The sequence below is a fragment of the Lagopus muta genome, chromosome 9 (assembly GCF_023343835.1).
Source record: "Lagopus muta isolate bLagMut1 chromosome 9, bLagMut1 primary, whole genome shotgun sequence".
Lineage (NCBI taxonomy): Eukaryota > Metazoa > Chordata > Aves > Galliformes > Phasianidae > Lagopus > Lagopus muta.
In genome coordinates, this window is record NC_064441.1 from 224,549 (window position 1) to 243,695 (window position 19,147).

Genomic DNA, 19,147 nt, shown 5'->3' on the forward strand with positions numbered 1-19,147 from the left:
TGCATTCAGGGCGTAAATAATTTCTTTGAGCAGAAGCCATAGATATAGATTCTCTTAAATTTAGCTTTTAAGAACTTAAGAGCTGGACTTCTTTTTTTCTTACTCTGAATGAAAACAATTACATTTCCGTAATATTAATGTTCACTCTGTGCTGCTGTCAGCCATGGTTTAGCCACTTGTCAGTGTGTTTGCCTTGGTTAAGGACACTTTTTTTTTTTTTGTCATATTTGAAAAACGAAGTCATGTAACTTGTCAGGATTAGAAACTGAATGGAAATGGGATTAAGGACTACTAAGAAAATGGAAACAATCTTCAGTATGGCTGAAGACAGAGAGAGTCTATGGCTTGAAGTAAATCTCTGTCCTGTTCCCCAGGCTACAGTGTAAAACCAGGACTGATGAACGTGGGAATAATCCTCTAAGGAACTCATCATAATTTAAAACTGCTGTTAGCAAAACTAGTCAAGCTTAATAAATTTTATTTAGCCCTGAATTGTGCCTCTATGCCACTACACCTCAGTAGGAGGTTGCAGTAATAGCCACTATTTTATGGAGAGAACATTATTCTTATTTCTTCTCTTCCGAAGAAACTTCTGTATATTCCCTTTCAAGTGCTGTGGTAATCAAAGATGTCCTTTAGGCTTTGTTTGTCTTCATCCTTGAGATGAGAGAAAAGGTGACTCAGCTTGAGTGTCAGTTCCTTTTTTGACAAAGGCTCTCAAGTCAAAACCTTTACTGTTCTTTTGTTCTAACTTACCATTCACACTGTCTTCCTTGTGTCTCATGTTTCCAGATCACAAAATTTGTGCAAGACAGGCACAGGGCGAGAAGGAATCGGCTGAGGAAGGATCAGCTGAAGAAACTTCCCATACACAAATTTAAGAAAGGCAAGTGGATTGTTTTTTTTGTCTAATTAGAACGTACTGTTTTAATACAAAATATCCCTAATTGGGGGATTTTGATAATTTTGAGCATGTGAGAAATGGTAATGGAGTTTGGGTGAAAGCACACACAAAAAGGTATCTTCACCTTGCTCTCACTGGAACAGAGTTCTAACATTTCCTCAGCAGAAGCAGAGTGGACACCACGTGTGTGCTGTGGGTGAAAATATTTCACAAAGTCTGTACAGAAATTCCTCAAATCTTCCTTGCTGCTCTCATTAACAGTGACAACAGCAGTCAGTCACTGTGGTAGATTACACCTGTAATCTATCTGGAATTGGATAAAAACTAATGGTATGTAAGATGCCTGATGCTACAGGCACTGTAAAAGCAAAGCTGTCTTGGGGGTTTCAATTAACTGCTTTTCCAAAGGAGCGTTCCTTTCATTCACTTACAGTACCTCTGCGAGGGCAAGAGTGTTCAAACTGAGTGCCAAAGTGTTTGTTATTGTGATTCTATTTAAAAATCATTTGTATTCAAGATAGAACAATGAGATAAGAAATAAATCTGTAGTAAGTTTATTAATTAAATTTCAAGAATGTCCTGAGTCATTCTCTGTAGCAGTCTATTGGCTTTTAAAAGTAGAAGAAAATTATATTGTTTTTAAATTTTACCATCCAGTTGCTTTCATGAACGATCTATTGCAACCTATGAGAAGAAAAGCTGGAAAGAGTACTTGATTGATTTCTATGTAACACATGTCAACAGGGATTTGCCCACGCATCAATACTACATTAGAGGATATGCTTGGATTCAAGGGTAGAACTGCTTACTATTCTTTGCCCTTGATAAAGCCACCCTGCATTATTAATAATGCTGCTTTCAGTTTGTGCGAAGCAGGTGTTCTGTTTGAGTGGATACAGGTTTCTGTACAATCTTAGTCAGCCTCGTTGGAAGGGGGAAAAAAAGCAAATACCAACCAAATCCCAAAAAACCCTTAAAAAAAAAAAAAAGTGATAATGCTATAATGATCTGTTGCTATGGATTTAAAATTAATTCTGGAAAAGATTACCACAAGCCAGTGAATATTAATTTTGCTTCCTTTTAGTGATTTCCTCTGAAGATTAATTGTAACAAAAGTACAGGAGAAAAAAAAAAACGTAGAAAAGAAAAAAAACGAGCAAGAAATCCATCAGCATGTGGCTTCAAGAAAGTCATTTAATGTGTTTGTCAGATAGTATGTGCATGTGTGCAGTGTAATAACTGTCTCAGGGTTATACGACTAAGTAGCAAGTGCATGAAAATAACTTACTTGGCATTTTCCTTATTCTTCCTCTTTCTTTTTGCTGAATCTTTCACAGTATAAATTGTTCAGAGCTCAGTTGGTCGTAAAGCAAACCTGGCTTATCCAGGTAATGATTGGTTTCAGTGATTTACACAGAACAGAAAGCTTTTAGACTTAATTCAAGAGTTTCTGCACCTGGCCTATGATAGTATGAGCAGTTTTGCACAGAGTGGTGTCAGCACAGTTTGTGTAATACTGTGGGCAGTTTCATGCACCATGATATCGGGAGGACACAAAACTATTAGAGTCCAAGGGAGGGCTGCAAAAGTGGGAAGGGTCTGAAGGGCAAGGCGTATGAGGACTGGACTGGCCCCTGGGTTTGTTCAGCCCAGAGAGGATGACACTGGTGGCTTCATGGTGGCCTGCAGCTCCCTCCTGTTCCTCAGCTGGGGCAGCGGGTGTGGATGGGCTCCTCGCGGCAGCAGTTACAGCCCTGAGCTGCTGGAGCTCAAGGAGCATTTGCACACTATTCTCAGATGTAGATATTTTGGTGCTCTGTGGAGTTGAGCTGGGCTCTGTGGTCCACAAGGGTCCCTTACAGCTTAGGATGTACTGTGATTGTGTGTTAATATTGATGGAAATGGTTAAGTTGGGTACTAAATCAGCCTAAAAAAGTGTTTAGAAAGTATTGGTAGCACTGTTATTCTCTCAAACAATCATTATTCATCTACTGTAAATTATTTAGCGTTAAATAATTTAGTGTTTGAAAGTTCACAGAATTGCAGGGGTTAGATGGGACCTCAAGAGATCATCAAGCCCAACCCCCCTGCTAAAGCAGGGACCCTACAACAGGTTGCACAGGTAGGTGTCCAGATGGGTCTTAAGTATCTCCATAGAAGGAGACTCTACAGCCTCTCTGGGTAACCTGCTCCAGTGCTCCATCACCCTTACAGTAAAGAAGTTACTTCTGGTTCACTGCTTCTATCTAGAGTAGAAGCTAAAAAAGCATCACGTAAAATCATTAAGTGACTATTTCCTCAATTGGCTCCAAAGCACAATTACACTAATGAGCACTTGCAAGTTAAGCTGAAGTTAAGTGCTTATGAAAACTCTCCTGACTTCAGTGCATGTTGTTAATTTCATGTGATACTTAAATTACCTATAGTCCATGTAAAATCATCACAGATATATCCTATTCGGAAAAACATGCTTTGGCATATGGACGAATTCGTGTATTCTGAGGGCAGTGGAGTACAGTAGGCACCCATTAGGTACCAGATAAATATCCTAAACATCCATACTTTGTGAGAATATATTTAGTTTGACAGTGTGCTGGAAGGAAACGGGTATTTGCCAAAAAGAAAAAAGGACTGCACGGAATCAAAAAATGTTTGCATCTCTTTAGAAAGAAAGACATTTGCTCTTCCTACTGAGATGAGCACGGAACTGAACCGACTTTATGATACTGATTTTATAAACTGTTGTGGCAAGTGAATTAAGAACTGCATATGCAGTTGAGTTTTATCCTCAATGCTGCCATCACAGAAGAATCTAGGCACTTTCATTGAAAGCTAATAGATGTTATACCCTGTGGTTTCTATAAAGCTCTTTGTATGGGATTTTGGAATTGCTATACTCACAAGACTCAGTGAAGCTGTTAAGTGTTTTAAGTCTGAAATAAGAGCTTAATTTTGGGTAGTCAGACTTGTGTGTGCATTGGGGGGAAAAATAGCCCTTTGTGTGACAAGTAATAGGTTATAAAAATGTTTTTAAACAAAAACATATTTGACTATCGTGGCTGTTGAGCTTTCACGTACGTGTCTTTGTATGTAGACTGATACATGCAGAAATTGGGGAAATAATGTCAATAGTAGTATCTGAATGGATTTTAAAAATCTGTTCCAGAGTAATTACCGTTCTGTAGTATTCCTAAACTGGTATTTTTTTTCCTGCAAATGGGATTATAACTGGTCTAATTACTGTTCATTACTGACCCATTTGCCTGATTGCACAGTACAGTGTAGGCTTAATAAAGAAAACTGCCGAAGTCTTGGCAGATTGCGTTCTGGTGCTCATCAGCGCAGGGCTGTGGTCTGTATGTGATGGGTAACTGTACTTCTGAAAACACTGTATCAAGTAAGAGATAAACAATGTATCAAGTAAGAGAGACTTTTGTTTCGTTTGCAGTTTATTTAAGCATGATACTTAGGTCGCTCCAGAAGTAATGCTTCTTATTTATTTCCATGGAAACTGCAACAGACACAAAGAACACAATAATGCTTTTTGATAGAGCAAATTCTCAGCTACAAAATGCAACTTGTCAACATAGTCATCACCATTGGCAGTGCAAATTCAGCAGTGATTAACAAGAACCTGCATGCCTGCTTGTGAGAGTCTGCAGCAGCAGAGGTGACTGCTGTTGCTGTCAGTGTAGTCATGGGGGTGGAACTTGGGTGTTAATTTGGAAAGTAGTGATGGAGGCACAGAGAGAAAGCGTACAGGCCTCAGAGTGCTGGAGGCTCACTGCTGCGTAGGCTTTGCCTTCCTACCCTAAGACAGGATCAGGTAATGGTGCTAATTAATTTCTTTAATAACCTAGAGAAATTCAGCAGATGGACTTCAGCTGATGAGCTTGGCAGGTGCAGGTGAAGCCATTGGGCTCAGAGCCTGTTCAAACCTACTGTGCAGTGAAAGAAGCCTTGTGAAGGTGGGATGAGTTAGGCCTGGCTGGGTACAAGGCCTCGATGAGAGCAAGGGAAATGTCTTTGTTGCAGTTAGCCAAAATGCTGTCATTTCTGGCCTCTGTGCTTGAGAACTTGAGCGTGTGTCTTGTTGAGAAAACAGTTGCTTCACCAAGGTCACTTTTTTCTGAACGTGCGTTGTTGCACAGTAGCTGTAGGGGCTGGAGGGGACCTCTGGGATCATGGAGTCCAACCCTGCTGCTGAAGCAGGTTCTCTGCAGCAGGTTGCATTTCCCAGTGAACAAATCTCTGGGGTGTGCCCCAGGATCTCGGGCAGTATCTGGGCTGTCCATCGTTTCAGCAGAGCGGGTCATAAATTATTGGTGCTTCCCTTTGCTACGAAGTGTGTACCAGGTAACGTGGATGCAGGCATGCCAGCACCACATGCGGAGCGGATGACTGCACTTATGGCAGCATGTGCAAACATGCATTAGATCACCTGATCCTGGAACTAGCCTGTCCCTCAACCAAAGGTGTGTTAGTCAAGTGATAAGAAAGCTTGCAGCTCTGTTTGTTGGCACGTGCTTCTGGTTGTGTGACAGGGAGGACGCAACAGGACGATGAGCTGAGCCAGCCTAACTTCTTTCTGGCACCCCGTGATTTGGGCGTCTCCGTGTGGGCCATTGTCAGGGGAGTGCAGCCCTGGCACACTGCTGCAGTTCTGGACTGTGTTAGAAATCATCTGTCTCAAGTGCTTATGGCGTAGTAACAGCATATCCATACACACAGGTGGAATAAGTTATACTGAAGTGTCTCTTGTACCACGGTACCTCCACCAAGTAACAGTGAAGTTGTGGGATTTCATTTCAAAGCTAAGGAGAGTGATATTAACGTGAGCACTGGTGAGTCTACATCTGGAAGGCTGTGTTGAGCAAATGGCCTTGAAGGTGAAGAAGGTACTGGAGCATCTCTCCTGTAAGAAAGGCTGAGACTGGGACTGCTCAGCCTGCAGAGTAGCTCATGAGAATATCTCCAGTGTGAATACATGAAGGGAGGGTGTAGAAAGAAACAGGTCTTTTCAGTGGTGCCCAGTTCTGGACAAGTATTATGTCTAAATACTGAATTTGAATAGTCAAGGACACGCATGTTTGGAAGAGAATGTTGATGCTGAGACTTGGTGTTTTACGGCTTTGTTTGCAGTTAACTTATGTGTGAAAGAGCCATTAACTGCTGCTGTAAATGGAAACTTCAGAGGGCCAGCATCTTCCAGGAAAACTGAAAGGATTTGGACTGATGAAAGACCATATTGTAAAATCCTTTAAAGGGGGAAAAAATGCTAAAAGTTGTTTACAGTTTGGTCATATCATATGCCACAGCACCACATAATGTCAGTACTGACAACAGCGTATCTAGTCGCACAGTGATGTAAATTCTCTCATATAACTAAACTGCTTTTATTTATTTTGCTTCATTTTTTTGTTATTTTTCATCAAAATGTTCTGAATAAGTTATTAGTTAGTACCTGTGTGGTAACATGAATCCTAAATTTAAATAATTTCATCTTTCTTTTAATAAGAATGATTGACTGTTGCAGAGAGAGCACTTCTCCCAGTTGAAAACATTTCTTATTTTAATTTATATGGTGGGAAAGTGAATGAGCTGTAGCCCTAATCGGGGAACACAGATAGTAAATTAACAATGTAGCATCCAAGAACTTGCCCCTTGCAAGGACAGGAAGATTAATGAAACAGAAAGAGAACCTGTATGCGTGTGTTGGGAGTCTTACTGCAAATCTTCTGAAGTTAAAAGATTCTCATGTGCTGTAGGAGATGAATATGATGTGTGTGCCATTTGTCTGGATGAATATGAGGATGGAGACAAGCTCAGAATCCTTCCATGCTCTCATGGTAAGCGGCTGCACCTCAGGTCTGGCGTTTGCATTAAAATAGCTATCTAAAATGCCATGTCTGGAGATCTAGACTTACAGTTTTATTTACTTATTTTACCTGAGCACATATGCAAACTGGGAAAAGAGCAAACTTTTTTTTGTTGATTTTAAAAGGAAAAAGGGCTAACACTACTAGTCTGCATTTTTCTCTGGATGTGTATAAGAAAAAAACGTTGAGCTTGACACTGTCCCCTAAATGTCTGTATTGAATAGGGAAGCAGATTCTGGAGTTCCTATTTACATATGTGAAAGTAGGCTTTCACTTTCTCCAGGACAATCAAACGATGTAACTTCATGACTAGTGACAGAGAGCCTGAATGATGGGATGCAGCCTGTCCTGAAGCCACATAAGGGCTCTGCCTTGGCTGCACTCAGAACTCAGTGGTGATGATTTTGTCAAATGTGGCCCATTGCAGGACTGCTGTCAGATCCATGCAGTAGAGGAAATGAGTTGTTACCTTACTGCTTAGGTCCTAGATCTTCAACTGTTAGGTGTCCTGTACACAAGAATGGGCAGTCCAACTGCCAGAGAATTTCTAAGTAAAGTTCTGTTTTGAGTTAAATTCTATAATATTCCTGTTTTACTTAATCTGCGAGCTGTTTCTGTTAAATTGTCCTTCTTAATTAGATAATAATTACACGTGTTTTGTTTTCTAACAGCATATCACTGCAAGTGTGTGGACCCATGGCTGACAAAAACAAAAAAAACGTGCCCTGTTTGTAAGCAGAAAGTGGTCCCTTCTCAGGGGGACTCTGACTCTGAGACAGACAGCAGTCAAGAAGAAAACGAAGTGTCTGAAAATACCCCCTTGCTTAGACCGTTAGCCTCAGTTAGCACTCAGTCATTTGGGGCTCTGTCAGAATCGCATTCCCATCAGAATATGACCGAGTCCTCCGAGTACGAGGAAGATGACAATGACAACATTGATAGCAGTGATGCAGAAAATGGAGCGAGTGAAGAAAGCGTAGTAGTTCAGCTCCAGCCCAATGATGAAAGGGATTACAGAGTGACAAATACTGTTTGAGACTACTCATGACGAAAAGTGAATGAGTAAGAGAGTTCTTGAGGCTGTGCAACACAAACACTTATGTAGGTGATATATTTTAATTCACCCGGTTCTTCAGTAGGAGCGGTTCATGTAGTTGTTCTATGGGTTAATCATTACAGGTAGATTTATTTTTGATTCAGGTATTCAGTCACGCTTTGTCTTCTCAAGACAGTTTAACTGGACTCCACAGTGCTAATGACTAACGTTAATAGCATCTATCGATAAAAATCTCACACAGGCTACTTTAAACATTGGTATCTGCTGAAATGGGATTTAGATGGAAATAATTCTGTAGCTACAGCTGGGTCATACTGATAGCAGTGTTTATTATGTGTATGGTAGGTGTTACCCCTTAAGCCCAACAAAAAAGTCTGTTTGCATGTTTGTGTAGAGTTTTCCAAAAATTGTCACCACTGTGAAAAACAAAGCATAGAACAGGTTCTGTATGCTGGTCTATAAAAAGAAAGCAGAAGAGATTCCACTTTCATCATAAAGTAGTGATTCCAAATAATTCTTTGAAGATTGCCACAATAGCTGAGTGTAAGCTGTCCTGTTGAGCAGTTCCTAGGATAAAGAAACTTAGAATGTATGTTTAGTTTCAAGTAGTTCACAAAATAAGATCTGCTGTTAACATGTTAATTTAGCTTTGTTTGCTACTGCGACGAATGGTCTGTCTGTTCAGTGATGATGTGGGAGCTGGGGAAGGGGGTGACTAAAACAGAGGAGGTTTTGTTCCACATAGAATTTTAGGTAAGTATTCTATTGATCTTCAACTCATATACCTCTTACTGAAGAGCATTTTATGCTACGTTAGTCTGATAAATTGTGTATATAGACAAATTGTTCCTTTCAAATACCTGATTAACAAAGCTCAGTACTTACCAGTGTATCATGAGAAAAGTAAATTATATATAATGCCTCTGTAACTATGTAGAGAGTAACAAAACATGTATAATCCAAATGCAGAGTTTTTTTTATATGGCCTTGAATAAGGAAAGCTTGAAAGAATGTTAATAAACATGTTTTCCACTTTAAGTATCAAAAGGAATTTATTTAACTCTCACATTACTTAAATTCATCCTGTGTTTGCCTGTCCTTACTGGTGTGTGCAGTTGAAGTATTTTTAAAGATCTGTAACGTGCACTTGTGAGCATCCTTAGTAACATTAACCTGCACTGTACCGTGTATCACAGCACAGAGCTGTGTGCTGATAACACACCAGCAGTGGGACTAGGCTGCAGTGAAAACCTTAATGTTTGCTCATTTAGTTTGAAGAGAAGCTTGAGTCAGTCCAGGTCTGTATGCACAACCTGGGGGAGAAGGAAGACCAGAATACTGCTGATATTTTCTCCTGCCCGTCACGCTGACACCTTTACAGCCAAAGTGTGTTCTGGAGGTCAGAAAGCACCAAATCCTAGGCTGAGGAGATGACGGGTGAGATGCTTCCCTTTATTGTTGCTGATCTAATAGCTTGGCTATGTGCCTTCCTTCCTTAAGCCTAGCAATGGAAATTGATTCACAAGGACTGGTAAAGAGCAGAGAAAGTTTATTTTTCAGAATGATGCACAGCAAAAGGATAATAATGGAAAAAAGGTGGCTCTTCAGACCACTGCCACTAGCAGTTTATCCGTGGGTTGAAGACAAACTGTGTTGCAGTGTAAGATAGTGCTTTGTCTTGCATGTGTCTCTGATCAAATATCAAAGCTGACTTCTGAAAATTTTTTGTGCTGAAAGATGTCTCTTAAGGTTTCTGCATAGAATCACTAAGGTTGGAAAAGACCTAAAAGATCACCCAGTCCAACCGTTCACCTATTCCCAATAGCTCCTACTAAACCATGTCCCTCAGCGCAACATCCAGTCTTTCCTTGAACACCCCCAGGGTCGGTGATTCCACCACCTCCCTGGGCAGTCCATTCCAGTGCCTGACCACCCTTTCTGAAAAGTAATACTTCCTCATGTCCAGCCTGAATCTCCCCTGCCGTAGCTTGAAACCATTTCCCCTGGTCCTATCACTGATGACACGAGAGAAGAGGCCGACCCCCAGCTCACTACAACCTCCCTTCAGGAAGTTATAGAGAGCAATAAGGTCTCCCCTGAGCCTCCTCTTCTCCATGCTGAACATTCCCAGCTCCTTCAGCCTCTCCTCATATGGCCTGTGTTCCAGACCCCTCACCAGCTTCGTTGCCCTTCTTTGAACACGTTCCAGGGCCTCAGTATCTTTCTTGCAGTGAGGGGCCCAAAACTGGACACAGTACTCGAGGTGCGGCCTGACGAGTGCTGAATATAGGGGAACAATCACCTCTCTGCTCCTGCTTGCAACACTGTTTCTGATGCAAGCCAGGATGCCATTGGCCTTCTTGGCCACCTGGGCACACTGTCGGCTCATGTTCAGCCGAGCATCAATCAATACCCCCAGGTCCATTTCCTCTACGCAGTCCTCCAGCCACACCGCCCCAAGCCTGTAGCGTCGCCTGGGGTTGTTGTGGCCGAAGTGCAGGACCCGGCATTTGGCCTTGTTGAAACTCATCCCATTGGCTCCAGCCCAGCTCTCCAGCCTGTCCAGATCCCTCTGTAGGGCCTCGCTACCCCCAGGCAGATCCACACTTCCAGCCAATTTGGTGTCATCTGCGAATTTACTGAGGGTGTAATGATTGCATGTGTTTACTCAGAACCTGACAGTTCTGCATCTCTTCAACACAAGTAAACTCGGTAATGTGTATCATTACCCTGGTAATGGATATACCAGCTATAACCTGGTAACCCTGGTTATAGTATTTGCTGTGATGACAAAAAGTAAAAGAAGAATCAGTTTTACCTGCTGCTCTCCCTTCTATACAGAGAAAATGTGTGCAGCAGGTAGTAATGTTTCTAAACTGTCCCATTTCCTAATGGCATTCATGAAATTTAATTTCAGCAGGCGTTGGTAGTAAAAGTTCTAATGATACCCTTCAGCCCCTACCTTGCACCACAGATAGTTTGTCTGTTGGCAGTGAGGAAGTAAATGAAAAGAATAGCACTTCCTTACTTTGGAAGTGATACTTTGGAAGTTTGAGGATCTCTGCATTTCTAAGAAGAATCTGTGAATTTCACTAAAACGTGCTGGATAGATCTGTCTAGAAAGGTGGGGCCTGTCCAAACCTAATGGAAAAGATAAGTACAGATTTGTCTCTGGACTGTGATCTACCCCATTATCAACATGAAGCAGCACTGTTTTCTCACCACGTGCCACGAACAGCTGACCCCCAGTTGTTGGAGATGTTTTCCTTACGTGAAGCCCATCCATCAAGTTCAGCCTCTAGCTGTCCTCTGCATGGCAATGTGGTGCTTTAAAGAAGTTCATTCTTGGTCACCTGGTTAAAAAAAAAATCTAGCAAGCAGCTTATAACTGATGTCTGAAGCTAAAATATTTAGTGGGCCCTTTGAAGCATTTCATCTGTATAAAACAGCGCAGTATCAACAGTTATCACAAGGTAGTTGTGCTGTGACTGCTATAAATGTCTTCCTTTAAGTCTGCACCTAACTTTGCACTGTGTAACATAAAGAAACTTCTGAAAAAGAGACAAAGGAGGAGGACAGGAATGAAGGCTTTTCCCTGATTGGGAAGATAAATGCTCCCTGTTGGAGATGGGAAAGTATGGTAAAAAGTGGCTGGGGGAAAGCCTCAAGTGTCTTCAACAGGTCTCAAGGAGTGGAGAAAGGATGGAGATAGCAGAACCCAATCCCTGCACTACCACTAAACGACAGTGTGGCAGAGTGCCTGGGCAGCCTCTGAATGAACAGTAATGATGGCTCAGCCACGTGTAAAAACACCAGAATACTAAAAAAGAAAAGCAATTCCTTCTGCGGTTCAGAATAGTTGGATGTTTATATTCTGAACTCTAGCAGAATTTGAAATAAATATGAATCTATTCTTGAATCTATTAATCTTAGAATTACGATGAGTGGCTGAGTCTGAGTGGGTTGTGTAATTAAAACCTGTCTGTGAATGATTGGGGCACAGAAAGTGAGCACACTGACATTTATCTTCCTAAGTGTATTTCATGTAAAGTAAGAGACTGAAATTCCAGGCTGTTCTGGTCAAGCTTTGTAAAGCCCTGATGTTCTGCACATAAATTCAGCTCTCCGTTGCCTGTGTGGGGTGCACTGGCAGAGGCACAAGGAAGTGGGGAAAGAGGAAGAAGCTGTGAGGAGTTGAGGCAGTAGGAATTACCTGAGTCTGGAGGGACTGAACCACTTCAGAACTACCCTTTAAAAAAAAAAAAAAAAAAAAGCCCCAAAACCTTTAAAGCAATTCTGCTTCTCTGGATGGATTTAAGTTTAAAAAATTGTGCATACTAATCTGTTTTTGAAAACATAATTCTAACCTAAGTTCTGTTCTCGTATTCAAGCCTTGAATAACAACACATCAAAGCTATCGAAGGGAAAAAAAAAAAGAGGAGGTTGTGTTTAGCTGCCCTATGGCCAGGAGCTGCTGACGTAAGGAAAGATGCAGTGCTGCTAAAGCATGTGGACAATCCCTTTGTATAAAATGACAGGTGCTGTAAAACCAGTGATGTCTGGGAGTCTGAGAGCGTCACTGGGCAGTGGCAGAGCCAGAACCTGCTGAGGGCAGCTGTCCACGACTTCGGTTTCTAAAAAACAGTGACTAGCAAGAACTAAAAGGAACAGTTCACAAGCACAAAAAACTGTCACAGTTTCTGAATCCTTTAACTAAATCCTGAATGGTGGATTGTGAGAGAGTGGGTGTGCACATCACAGGCGGTCACCTCTGAACGGGCATTGAGTTACAGCACAGGAGCGGGCAGGCTGCACCCTGAGCAGTGTAATGCTGCTAATCGCCACCAGAAGGGCAGGAGGTGCACAGCAGTGCGTGTGACTTCATTGTGCCAACAGAATGGCAATCAATTACTTGGAGCTTTGTAATGTCTAAGACAAGCGTTCTATGCATCCCAGTAACTTTCTGCAAGGAAAAATAGAAATGCAGTTTCTCACCTGGATCACAATTCAGCATTCCAACTTTCAGCACCAAAAACTTTAAGCTCTTCTAAAATTGTGTGTTAATCTGGAAATAGTTAAATATGAAGGAGTAATGTTTGCTGAGCATTCAGGCTACTTGAGCAATGTATTTCAGGTAGATCTTCCCGAGTTATGTGCACTGCACCATTCTGCCGTGGGAAACAAACAACTGCATTTGAAAACATCATTTGAGCAACATCTCACTGGGAAACAGTAATGGGAACACGAAGCTGCGTGGAGCTGTGCTGCTGAGAAGGGCAGGAAGAAACAGTGCTGGACGGGGGGTCAGAGCGCACTGCTGCTGCCACTGCTGCCACTGAGGTGCCATCACTGTGAATTCCAGCTACAGCCTCATCACAGAAAAACATAAGAATTAAAAATCCTGCACGTGAGTGCAGTTTTGAATTTTGTTAGGGTAACATTTAGAATCAGAGCAAAACAGATTCCCATGTTAACAGACTTATTAAGGAAGCAGTAGTTTTGCATCCTTTGCACTAGAAACTCCCACATCCAGTTGTTACTCGGGAGCTTGTTCTGGTCCATTGTAACTTCAGCACTTCAAGCAGAAGGTACAGTTCGGACTTTAAGCAACTCAGGTAGCCCCACCAACCAGGTCGTGTGGCAGAGGTCCCCTGTAGCTTTAGTGTTAGGGATTATGCATGCATATGGCAGAGGAACCACTGCAGCACAGGTGGGAATCCCCTCCTGCTCAAGTCTGATAAACTCATTTCCCTAACTCAGACATAGCCTAACGCCTGCCCGTCCTCCTGTGAAGGCTTGGCATTTTGTACTTGAGCTGTTCCACTGTCACCGTGTTACACGACTGACAACTGAACTTAGATTTAGCACTGGAGTACTCAGCCATAGAAGGAAGAAGGGCCTCAGAAGGGGGGTGTGGGAGGTGGGGAGTGGAAAAAATTACCAATAGCCTAATTTTGTTTGGTTGGAATAAATTTATTTCATCTGTCTGTAAACAAGGTGTTTTTAATAGTTATGGCATTTTTTGAAATGCATATTAATTCAGATGAGTTAGACTGTATCCCAGATGTAACAAAGTGCAGGGAAAGAAATGGACAAATCAGCAACAAGAATTTGTTTAAATCTGTACATTATCCACAAGGCCCAACAACAGAAGCAAATACTAGAATGTCCCTAAAGTAGTGCCATTCAAAAGAAACCCTCGTACTCAGTTAAAATCCATCTCACAATAGCAACAGTTCAATTTTTTTTTAAACAATAAGTATGGCACAGAATACATATTAAAAAAATTCATCACAAGACAGCCAAGTCAGTTATTCCAACCAATACCATCTCCCATTTATTCTTTTGTATACAGAGTTCTGTAGTTCTTTTTAATGGACATACAAGTTAGTACTGTGCCTGCAGGGATCGTTTGGTTACACACACGTCAGACGGGCACACGAGGCAGTTCACGCCGTGATTTCTGCAGCAAGGGTGTGACAGGCCAAATGAGAGCTTTAAATTTGAAATGGCATCATTTTGACAGGTTAGCTTTCAGACCACCAGCCTTCATCCAGACAGCGGCTTTGGAGCAGCGAGGCTGCAGCCAGCAAGTGATCTGGCAGAAAGACCGGCGTCGGTCAGCGCTCCCCCAGCAGCTGAAGGCAGCAGTTCTCCACAATGACACTGCAGTTTTGTATAAAAACAGAACCACCCAACCCACAACCCCAAGCTGCAAATTAAAATTGGTCCTATGAAAAACTGAAACCAGACACGCTCCAGATGGTTATGTTGGGATATCTAATGTCCATAATGGCAGCCTTTTATAGTTCAACTACAGAACAGGAGCTGGCAGGAAAAAAAAAAAAGTGCCTGAGCTATTGCAATGATGGAATGTCCCCGGGGAGTCACTCGGGATGGTGGCTGTGAGATCATGGGAGGAAGTGCATCTGTACCCTTTGATAGCTTTGTGATTGCACTTAATGAGCAGTACAAGCTTCAGACGTGAAGAAGAAATGAAAGACAAGCCTACAGCAAAGTGCAACAACAAAACTAATTTAACATTAATAGCTTCTGAGTGGCAAATTGGTTAAACAAACCAGGCACTATAAAATAGGTGTAAGCAAACGTGGATTAAAAAACAAAACGAAAGAACACCACGAGAAGAACAGAAGATATGCATGCACTGTTTCCTCCCAAACATGCTCTGTGAAAGGAAGACTCGTGAGCTGTGTAATTGCTCAAAGTGCTGAAGAGGCATTGATCAAATCAGATTGTACAGTCGGCACCTTGTTTAGTGTTTACGAAGTGGTTTGAGCTCTCAGTACACACCAATTGCTGAGACAAAGCAAAGCCTACGCTTGGCGTATTCCCCTCCCAAGAGTTTTTCAGGTATCATGCATATCGTCTTTGTGGTGCAGCAGTGGTGCCAGATATGGACTCAGTTACACACAGCGGTTAACATACAAATGAACAAAGGGTAACCGGAATTACAACATTAGAAAATGGGTAAATAAAAAACACAAACTACCATCTACAGTCTGGTAGCACTGAGCACAATTGAGTGGTGATGAAGACAGCTGCTAGGTGGATGGGGAGAGGCTGCTCAGACGTCAGACCTCCTCAGGTATAAAGCCAGTTCATATGCTTTCTTGTTGAGTGTCCCTCCATGGACACCTTCCTTTCCCATGACTATAACCAATGCTGGAGTACACAAGGAAACAAAACAGAAATGAACAGAATTAAAGAAAAAAAACAAAAACAAAACACCTTTCCCCACCAACAAAGGGATACAAAGGAGACACAGGTTCATACCCCATCACCCTGCATTGCTAATAAAGTTTCCAGAATGTAAGGTTTAAAGCTCACCACCAGGAAAGTTTAATAGCAATCTTCCCCTAATACTTAACAGTCTGCCTAGCAACTAGAACCCAGAGTCTCTCAAGTATTTTGCCATTGAGTATGCCTTCTTATTCAATCCGCCTCCATGGACCCCTTCTTTGCCCATTACAAAGACCAAGACTGAAAGAGAAAAGAAAAAAAAGTTTTAAAAAGAGTGTGTTAGACAAGGAAATAACGCAAGTTTTAGGCAGTGCAATAAACACACTCAAATTCAAGATTTAGTATCTGGGTATTAAGCTAGCAGTCTGGTAAAAACACAGGTGTAGGCGGGACTAGGAGAAAGCATGCACAGCTTTCCAGGTACATCACAGAAATTCACTGCTTAAGAAAGGAGTGCCATCCACTATCTCAATAAAGCACTGCAGTGCCTTTCCACCATCAGCACCATCCATCCCTACCCAGCCAGGAAACCCTGGTGACATCTTAAACAGCAAGAGGGGGAAAAAAAGCCCCGTCAGGAACAAAAGCAGCAGCGTGGGTAGGAGAGCTGCAACTCTGAGAGCAGAAGAGGGAACGCAGTTATCTGCAGTGGCTGCTGCTGGTCAGCCTCAGAACTAGAACTACCCCAACGCCAGCAAAATAGGCCCGTGGTCAGACTTGGACAGTCTTGTTAGGCAGAAGCAGTAGCATGTGCTTAACGTTTCTCATAAGACAAAGTGCAGGGAGGACTTTAACGCTGACCCCCCCCTCTGATCACTGCGCTGTGGCGATGAAGTGCCCCAATTGTCTTGCAAAGAACGTGGTGAGGCCCTCCAGCAGGATACACCGCTTGCCAGCAGAGGTCACTGGCAGGCACACGGACACAGCCGGCACTGCGCTTTCACAAGCACGGTAATTATTTCCCAAGTTAGACCCTGTGCAGTTGGAAATGCTGCAGTCAGCCTACCTACAGGTGACTGTATATCCCCACAGCAATTTTCTCACAAAAGGTCTAAACAGACCTCACTGTCCTTTCACTATTTGCAGCAAGGAGTCAGAACTTTGCTTGGTTTATTAAGTGCTGCAAACACTGTTCCTGCATCATTACCTCCCAGCTATAGCTTCTAAATAGAAAACTCAAGCAAAATTTGTCTGTATGTCACCAGTCTGTTCTACAGCCAGCCAAAACCACCATGCTGGGTGTTTTGAACACAATGCATACTACTCGTACCAATACTTCGAGGCACATTTTTCATATTTGAGCCTGGTGCCTTTCCAAAAACACGTGTTACTGGATGTTAGAGGAGGAGGAGCAGGCGAACTAGCATAAGGCAGGTTTCTCCATGATACAACCCCAGACAAGCTTTTCTGCCTGAAGACAGGCTCCAGAGAGCTCAAGAGGAAGTGCGAGTCAGCGCAGCACTTGTTAAACAGTGAGCAGAAGGAGCTCAAACAAGAGACCCACATCTTTGCAGAACAAACTTTCTGATGAGACATTTACAATGACAACACTTGTTTGACTACAAGTCATTAATATATCCCTGTGGTAACCCACTACAAGCTTTGGATACCACACAGGGAAACACTTTCCAAGTATACTTGAGCAACAGCCTGGTTCTGCTCCTCAGAAGGCATTTCAGCCACTGCCCAGCTGGGATCGTGTATGGGCAACACTGAAACAAGTGTTTATTCCCAGGCAAAATTGCAGTTCATCAGCCAGCCTGCTGCCACCCCCCACCCGGTTAGCCATTAACCACAAGAGTTTGGGGTTCTTAATAGCCAGGGCCTACATTTAGGGTCACGTTCTCAACTGAGCCACCCAAGTGATGAAAGCTCCCTTACCTCGACCAGCTCTGCCCACAGCCACATTGTACGTCGGCTCCCCGCCTTGGCTCTTCGTCCGGATGTCCATCGTGCAGTCCCCGTCCACGTAGAGGCTGTCTCTGATCACAGAGCACTTCTTTGCCCCGAGGGTCAGGCCATTGGTGAAGAAACCCTCCCGGTCCTTCCCTACAATCATATCTATTTCTACTGGCTGCCAAAGGAAAAAGCCAGGAGTCAGCACCGCGTTATTCTGCGGCTCCGTTCCGTTATAACCGCTCCCCCTCTCCGGCCGCAGGGACTGACGGCACATTTCCCCCCCGCTCCCATCGGACACGGCGCTTTGTTGTGAACAGTTCACGCAGCAGCGCTTTGTCGCCGCTCGAAGCAGCGCATCGCCGCTCCCCGGCAATCCCCGCATCGCCAGGACACCGGGGCTCATTAACGCACGCACTGCACGACCGAAATTAACGAGCCACGTGACGCGTTGCGGCGCCTCAATGAGTCACCGCGGCCCGGCCGCCCCGCGCCCTTCTGCGGGCACCGCGCGGCCCCGGCGGGCGCGCGAAGCGGGGATCGGGGCCCGGCCGCCCAAAGTGCCGAGTCACGGCAGGCCCCGCTCCGCCCCGCCGGGCCCGACCCCGCTCCAGCCCGGCCCGGGCGCGGCGGGCCCGGCGCGGGGCGTTCACCACCGGGGCCGGGCGGGGCAGGGTCCGCGGCGACGCCGAGCCCGGCCTCCCCGCACGGGGCTCCCGCGGGGGCAGCGCGGGGCGGCGGTGGCGGCGGGGGAAGGACGGGCAGGGCGGGGGGAGGGGAGCATCGATGGCGGAGCGCCATCTTGGCGATAGAAAACATGGAGCCGGCGGCGCGGCGGGCATTCACCAAGGCCGCCTACGCTGCGCACGTAAGCGCCGCCGCAGCGCCGAGCCGGGCCGCCCTCCGCCAGCGCCGCGCGCCCTTCTTCCCCCGCGCCGCCGCCGCCGCCGCCCCGCACCGCGCGCGGCCGAGTCCCCGCACCCGAGACAAAAAGGCGGCAGCGCGGCCCGCGCGGCCCTCGAAGGCGCCGCTCCCGCAGCCCCGCCACCCCCCGCCCCCGCCGGCCCGCCGCCCCGCGCTCACCGTGATGCTCTGGAAGATGCCGCCGGCCGTGGCCGCCCAGACGTACTTAGCGTCGCAGTAGCCCACGATGGCGGCCTCCTGGCAGCAGCCATCGCACATCAGGTTGTCCACGTAGCTCTGCCAGCCGGCCATCTTCGGCGGGGCGCGGGCGGCAGCGGGCGGGCGGCGGCAGCGAGCGGCGCGGCGCGGGCCGGGCGGCGGTAGAGGCGAGGCGAGGCGCCTCTCCCTCCTCTCGAGCGGACCGAGCGCTGCGGCGAGCGGCGCGGCCCAGCCCAGCCCAGCCCAGCCCTCCGCGCTGCCGGCGCCGGGGGGCGGGGGGAGGAGGGGCGCGGCCCGGCGCCGCCTCCTTCCCGCACCGCGCGGCCGGCGGAGGCTCTCGGCGGCGCTGCGCGGGGCGTTGCGCGACTGCGGTTCCGCGGCGGCCGCCGCTCCGCTCGGCTCCCCGGGGCCGTGCGGACGCGGTGCTGGGGGGCGCCGCCTTTTCCCAGTGGCGGGAGACGGTTGAAGATTTCGCTGACGTCCTAGAAATCGTATTGTTCTCCGCTCCTGGAAGCGCGAGCGCCGCTT

At 45.2% G+C, this 19,147-nt stretch overlaps 2 protein-coding genes across 4 annotated transcripts in view; one reads left to right on the plus strand and one right to left on the minus strand.

The window, feature by feature from the left end:
- The window catches only part of RNF13 (ring finger protein 13), a 28,045-nt gene extending 19,167 nt beyond the window's left edge, over positions 1 to 8,878 (plus strand). For both annotated transcript variants that reach the window (XM_048954431.1, XM_048954432.1), the window contains exons 8-10: positions 793 to 886; positions 6,673 to 6,753; positions 7,455 to 8,878. In XM_048954431.1, coding sequence (XP_048810388.1) covers positions 793 to 886; positions 6,673 to 6,753; positions 7,455 to 7,819 — 540 coding nt within the window. In that variant the 3' untranslated portion in view covers positions 7,820 to 8,878. The remainder of the gene's footprint in view (positions 1 to 792; positions 887 to 6,672; positions 6,754 to 7,454) is intronic.
- Positions 8,879 to 13,793: 4,915 nt separating this feature from the next.
- Positions 13,794 to 18,785, minus strand: PFN2 (profilin 2). Of its 2 annotated transcripts, none has more exons than XM_048954434.1 (3): positions 18,581 to 18,785; positions 17,483 to 17,675; positions 13,794 to 15,523 (listed from the first exon to the last, which is right to left on the minus strand). In XM_048954434.1, the coding sequence occupies exons 1-3, from the start codon at positions 18,710 to 18,712 to the stop codon at positions 15,426 to 15,428; spliced, it is 423 nt and encodes a 140-aa protein (XP_048810391.1). In that variant the 5' UTR covers positions 18,713 to 18,785; the 3' UTR covers positions 13,794 to 15,425. The 2 variants fall into 2 exon arrangements, with proteins under 2 accessions (XP_048810391.1, XP_048810390.1); XM_048954433.1 differs by having other exon boundaries at positions 13,826 to 15,841; positions 18,581 to 18,776.
- Positions 18,786 to 19,147: the final 362 nt, after the last annotated feature.

What these genes read in the sequence shown, in the direction of transcription:
- PFN2 (XM_048954434.1), bottom strand. Translation starts at nt 18,712, where the DNA reads ATGGCCGGCTGGCAGAGCTACGTGGACAACCTGATGTGCGATGGCTGC. An exon ending in GCATCTTCCAGAGCATCACG is followed by an intron (nt 17,676 to 18,580) that starts GTGAGCGCGGGG and finishes TTCCTTTGGCAG; the next exon opens with CCAGTAGAAATAGATATGAT. An exon ending in TGTGGGCAGAGCTGGTCGAG is followed by an intron (nt 15,524 to 17,482) that starts GTAAGGGAGCTT and finishes TGTGTACTCCAG; the next exon opens with CATTGGTTATAGTCATGGGA.